Source organism: Triticum urartu, chromosome 5A (genome assembly GCF_056163025.1).
Source record: "Triticum urartu cultivar PI428250 chromosome 5A, HENAU_Tu73, whole genome shotgun sequence".
Classification (NCBI taxonomy): domain Eukaryota; kingdom Viridiplantae; phylum Streptophyta; class Magnoliopsida; order Poales; family Poaceae; genus Triticum; species Triticum urartu.
Window position 1 is genome coordinate 670,307,852 of NC_141877.1, and position 6,571 is coordinate 670,314,422.

A 6,571-nucleotide genomic window follows, 5' to 3' on the forward strand; every position below is an offset into this window, starting at 1 on the left:
GTTGTTAATGGCCTGGAGAAAGGCGGCTTGATCCCAGCTCGGCGGTGCAGGTGAGGTTGGCGTGGGTAGCAGCAGCGACTGATATGCCGGTGAAGGCAGGAGAGCCGACGAGGGCATGTAGTAGGGACTTCCGTCAGCAGGAGAGGGCGAGGGAGCATCGTAAGGAGCATACGATGGAGCAGCATGATATGCGTTTGCCGACTGTCGAGGGGTGAGCAACCCAGGAGCACCAGTATGCGGATGAAGGACGGGGTGCCAAGTGCAGGTGGAGCGCCAAGGGGGGATAGGGCAGACCGGGGCAGAGGCCATGCTTGGACAAGCCCGGCCATGGATCATGCGGAGGAAGCTAGGATGGAGCCGCAGTTGGAGCACTCGGAGCCAGCGCAGGGTTTGAAGGCGGTGGTGTCGAAGGAGGCGCCGAGCGCGTCGAGGGCGGCCTGTAGATGGGGTTTTTGCCGCGGTAGTTGGGACTAGGGCGCCAGCCTAGAGGTGGTTGCACGGATGGCGTCAGGGGCGGCAGGAGCTGGCGGGGGAGGCGCTGATGGGGACGGCGTAGGAGAATGAGCCATATCATGGAAGACCCGTGGGCGAGAGTCCTTGCGAGCTTGAGTGTCCACCGTGAGCTGCAACATAGAGCGGACTTCGGCAAAGGTTGTAGGAGGCCACATCATTGGGATGAAGGAGGCCTGCTTGTCGAAATCCTCGCTCAGCCCGACGACGATGATGTTGACGAGCTGTGTGTCGCTGACGGGATCACCAAGTTCGCGAAGCTCGTCACCGATGGCCTTGACACGCTGATAGAAACGATTTACCGGGGCATCGCCTTGGGTCAGGTTACGAAGCTCCGTGTGCAGAGCGTTTTTCCGAGTGTCGTTGTTGCTCTAAAAAAGCTGGCGAAGAGAGTCCCAGATGTTAGCGGTGGTGGCGCCGTCGTGATCAAGCATGTTGAAGATCTCAGTGGTGATGCGGGTGTAGAACCACTGAACAATTGCGAGATCGTCTTTCACCCATTGAGGATCATTAGGGCGAGGACGACTGTTCGCGGCGACGTGAGAGCGGAGGTTGCAGCGTCTCAGGTGTAGATCAAAGAGGTGGCGCCAATGATAATAGTTGTGGGCGGCGAGGTCGAGGATGATGGGGATGAATGGGCTGACATCGGTGATGGTGTCAGCGAGCGACATGGGCGCAGCCAGAAGAGTAGTAGGAGGTGTTGGTTGTGCTAGGGAAAGAGTAGAGGAAGAAGAGGCCGTCGTGGCGGCGGCTCCGGCGATGATAGCAGCCCTACCCTCGAAGTAGCCGTGCGGCGGCGACGGTGGTGGGGTGGATGGAGCCATACCCTAACCCTAGGATCGAAAAACTGATACCATGATAGATGAATAAAACTATTGCTTGTATTATGTTTAGCACAGGGTACATGGCTATATATATTGGTACAAACCGACTTAGACTTGATATTACAAACCGACTTGGTCTAGGAGACTTGTGATTCAAGGAATAGTCTAACAGAAACATCATTTGGGTCCTAGATGCACTTTCACAAGCCTAAAGCCATTCCATTATTCTTGATAAGCGCCACAAGGAGTACTTGGCTATTAGTTTTACCTGCTGTTGTTCTTCAAGTCGATATGCTTCTGTGCAGCTATGTTCCATTTCCGTACCTTTATATATTGAGCGATCATTAGTATTGTACATATGACTATCAGGAATTAATTAGTAATACTATATAATATGTGAAGAATTAAGTGGATACCAATGTTTATACATGGAATCAATTATTTAAGTAAGAACACATCAATTAAAAATGATTAGAGATGTATCAAGTTATATCCTCCCCCTGCATGCACGTCGACGGCAGAGATTGGAGACCCTTGAGATCCGATGGTTCAGAGAAAATGAGCAGTGCACTTACAGTAATAGGAGACGTGGCAGGCGGAGGTGGACGATCGACAAAGATGCATGTAGTACACTAACTGCTGGGTCAAACATAGCGTCTCCATGCCGTGTGGCCAATGGAGACCTTTTTATTCTTCATTTCACACGATCGATAGAGATCAGCTAAGCATCGACGTACGTCCAGTTACTGATTCTCTGGATGAATCTGCTGCCCATTTCACGCGCAGATCGATCGTTGTCAAATGGATCGCTAGCTTATCGTTTACCTTCAATCCATGGAACAAGCAAGTTCATCGGCCCTTCATGCAAATAGTCTCGAAGTATGTGCGATGCTGATATTCTCATACTATATATTACTAGTCAGGTTTATTCTAGTATATTTTCCTTGTAGTTTTGTATGGTCGATCAAACGTTCACATGGATATATCTTTCCATGTCGGCATGGTTGCCTAGCTAGCAAGACACACATATGCACGTCGATCTCCATCAGTTAGGCAGAGAAGTTCTAGATATCTAGTTGTACATGTGAGCGAGCGATGTACTAGGATATACTGATGTGGATGCATCCAAAACTTGCTCTCTCTGTCTGCTTGAATTTCCCATATATGTACAAATATTGAGTCGGTTCGACTGCTACAACAAGGGGCCATTTTCAAGACTTTGGCCCTAACTAGAGAGTTGACAGCTTGAGATTAAAGAAAGGGAGAGCGTATCTGATCAGTATTCCAGTGATAGAACGGAGCGCAGAAGACCTTACAAGAACTGATATTTTTAGGATCAGCAGCTAGAGAATGGGCCGTTTCTCACGGATATTGATAGATTTCAGTCTATGTCCATATTTACCTTTTTTTAGTTCACCAAAATGTGGTGTTTTCTACATCGACAAGGAATGCACTTTTGGCCACAAGTTTATATTTCAATATAAGACAACCAGGAAAATTACTATATTCTGGAGTACTTCTTTGAGGCAAATATATATAGCAGTCCTTTTTGTGCCTATACGGAGGGAGTACATATTTTCTCGTGTATGCCCTTCTGTACCGAGGATGCTATGCAAAAAGGGCCAAAATCAAGGTACTGGACTCAATACAATTTTTATTTATTTTCCTGCAAATGATTTTACCATCCTATAAGTAAAAATATGTAAACCTCATAAACACGGAATAGTGTAAAAAAAAGAAGTCCATTTCACTCAAAAATTCCATTAAATTCTTATAGATAGCAGTTCTATTCTTGCAAAGATAACAATTTCTTATTGATCAAATAATTAAATGAGGTAGCCTATTTGTAACACATCCTAATAGGAACAATATTCCATTGCTAGTTGCCGAAGAACAATGTTCCCCCATTTGGAAATACATGTTGTTCTAGAAATGACCAAAGTCAATTTTCAACAACTTTGACTCACAATATGTATGGGAAATATTAATATTGGTTAGCTGAAAATAATATCAGTATATTTGTTGTAAAAATGCAATATTTCAATCTATATAATTTTACCTCAGTATTTGTCATATGAAAAGCAACGATCAAAGTTTCATGTTGGAGGGAATACCAATTTCTAAAATACATGTATTTCCAAATGACTGGAGTATATGATATAATCAAAAGTGGTCAATGTGATACGTGCCATTTTTTTAGGAATTTAAATGATAGTGAATGTCCATGGAATTTTTACAAGGATCATATTTTTTCTACCAAAAGTTCCGTGTAGGATATTTCTCTACATAATTTCATCAAGAGGACCATGTTGGATATTTCACTACATAATTTCATTCTTTGAAACTTTCTCGAGTAATCCCCTATCCAACGGGGGACACGGAATCTATGCTAATAAAAACACATGTTTCTCTAGATAAATAAATAATATCCATAAGTTTCGTACATAAATTTGTATGTACAGATATATTTGGATCATATGATGAGTAGCTATCCCCCGCAAAAAAATGGTGAGTAGCTATTCCTTATTTTAGGTATGGTATCCCCAAGCAGTTAAGTAGTTCTTTCTCTCATGATTTATAAGACACCAAGCTGTGATTGTGAACGACTTCATTGTAGTAGTACATTTCGTTAAACCAGGTATTGTGATATTCTTGGGGCCAGATTTTTTTTATCCAAGACACTCTAAACCAGGTTTTATCTTGACCTGTTGCGTGAGACCGTATTGTGAAAACCGATGGAGTCATCCCTTAAATTTTGTTCGGTGTGATGAAGGTAAAATATGTTTCAGATCACCCCAATGATAAATTTTAAGTCGAAGTGTTGCAATCTCATAAATGTCTGGTTCAAATAGAATTTACTCGCTTTAACGTGGAAATGTTTTACAGTTCTATTTATCGACCCCATCATCACATTACCCACACCATCCTTCTGTTTCGATGGATCCATGGTTCTTTGTCGTGCTGCCTAAGCTTTCAAAAAGGATGTGCCAATCATGCTACTAGCAGTTAGGGCAACTCCAACACAGGTCGCCAAACCGCACACCACAAATGCCCACGGACACGTTTGGACGTGTCCAGGGACAGCCAGGCGCAGGGGCAGTGCCACGCCACAGGCAAGCAGGGCCTCGGCCTAGGGTGTGGTGTGATGACCCTTCGTTGGCTATAGGTAGAACAATAGTATTTGGCACCGTGCTGCATGGTAGATACGCTGTTTGCATGAGGTGCGGCTTCAGAATGGCGCCACTTTTCCAATGGAGAGAGGAGACAGAAGGGGCAGAGGGCAACGTGGATTTGTGTGTGTGTGTGGAGGGGGGGTCGAGGTTTTGTTGGCGTTTCCGCAGCCTGTCCGGATTCCTGAAGGCTCCCCTAGGTTTGGTGCAGGTTTGAGGAAATTTGGACGTCTGGACCGTCTAGCCTACTGTCCGCGGACAGTTCGTGGCAGTCGTTGGATGACCAAAAATGTCCATACTATTCAGTGCGAACATTTGCGATCGATTCGGTGATCTGCGTTGGAGTTGCTCTTAGTAACTGGTAGAAAAGGAAAGAAGAGAGACCTTGATTAGAAAGGAGATGTAGCCAATGCATGCGAAAAGGTGTGGATCCGATTATGATCACGGGTCTAGCTAACACAACTTGAACAAACTTTTTATTCCACGTACGTGTACAAGTATGTATATACTTTTACAAATATGCGAATCATCTAGATACCATAACGTACGGGATACAATGATCGATGACTAGCTTATACATACTCAGTGGAACAAAGAAAACGTAAGCATGCATGCATGCACGGGGCGACGAGTACGCATGCATGTACAACATGCATGGTTTGTCATATGTAGATCGATCGACGTATCCATGGATTTAGTTGGGGCAGGTGAAGTCGGCGGGACAGGTCTTGCCGCACTGGTTGAGAAGCAGCACGAGGTCGACGGGGACGTTGAGCTTGATGCCAAGAACGTTGGCCTTGATGGCTGTGCAGAGGCACACGGTTGCGTCGAGGTCGGCGAGGCCGCTCAGCAGCGGGCAGCACTGCTCGCTCGCCGGCACGCCGAGGTTGAGCTTCAGCAGGTTCAGTACGTTGGCGCACGCGCTCAGCTTCAACGTGTTGATCGAACAAGTGCCGCCGCCGCCAGGGGTTGGTACTGGGACGGCCGGCGGGGGCACGGCGATTGGCGGGGTTGGTACTGGGACGGCCGGCGGGGGCACGGCGATCGGCGGGGTTGGCACAGGGACGGCTGGCGGTGGTACGGCGATCGGCGGCGTTGGGACTGGCACGGACGGCGTGTTGCCGCACGATCCGCAACCGTGCGAGGTTCCCACGAGGACCAGGCTCAGGGCGAGGAAGAGGGTGAGCTTGGAGGGCGCCATTGCTACGAAGCTAGTAGCTAGCTAGAGTGTACTGGCTTGTGGCTGAGCTAGGTTGGCTTTGCTAGCTTGGTATGCTTTTCCTGGGTTTCTTGGGGTGTTATTTATAGCTAGGCCGGGGTGCAGCGCCCAAGTGCAACTGCATCGTTCATGTCATGATCATTCCAATTTGACTCTTGCCGCAATTTGCAAAAAATATGCTCAACCACCACTACTAGTACACAATTGTTGGATGTTACGTGTGTACCATTACTGGAGCTTAACTCGTTTGCTAACGAACAGAAACACGAGAGCTTTTCCTAGAAAATTTGATAGAAAAATATAATATGAACAGTAATATACTCCATCCGTTTCTAAATATAAGTCTTTTTAGAAATTTCAATATAGACTACACATAAGTAAAATGAGTGAATCTACATTGTAAACTATGTCTATATACATCTGTATATGTAGTTCGCATTGAAATCTTTAAAAAGACTTATATTTAGAAATGAAGGGAGTAGAAGCAGACATAGTATGTATGACATTTAGAAATGAACGGAGTAGAAGCAGACATAGTATGTATATGACAATTGGGATATATCATGCAGAGCTTCGAGCTGGCTAACCTGATGTTCAGGTCATCAGAGACAAAATAGGAAACTATTACGTCGTACGTTTTCATTCCATGTGGGCATGCACATGCATGCTACTACCAGCACATGCATGCATGGACGAGTACGCTACAGCTAGCTCGAATTATTAGTCAATCCGGCCCAGTGGGCAGTGTGTGCGCTAACAAATAATCCCAATACTGACAAAAGAATTATACCATTATAGCTAGCTTACAATATTCCTGTGATGGAGAGGGACCTGGCCGTGTGAACAAG

General features: G+C 45.8%; 1 protein-coding gene across 1 annotated transcript; it reads right to left on the reverse strand.

The window, feature by feature from the left end:
- Window positions 1-4,958: 4,958 nt before the first annotated feature.
- LOC125506474 (cortical cell-delineating protein-like) lies at window positions 4,959-5,776 on the reverse strand. The gene has a single exon (XM_048671281.2). The coding sequence runs from the start codon at window positions 5,703-5,705 to the stop codon at window positions 5,199-5,201; it is 507 nt and encodes a 168-aa protein (XP_048527238.1). The 5' UTR covers window positions 5,706-5,776; the 3' UTR covers window positions 4,959-5,198.
- Between the last annotated feature and the right edge of the window lie 795 nt (window positions 5,777-6,571).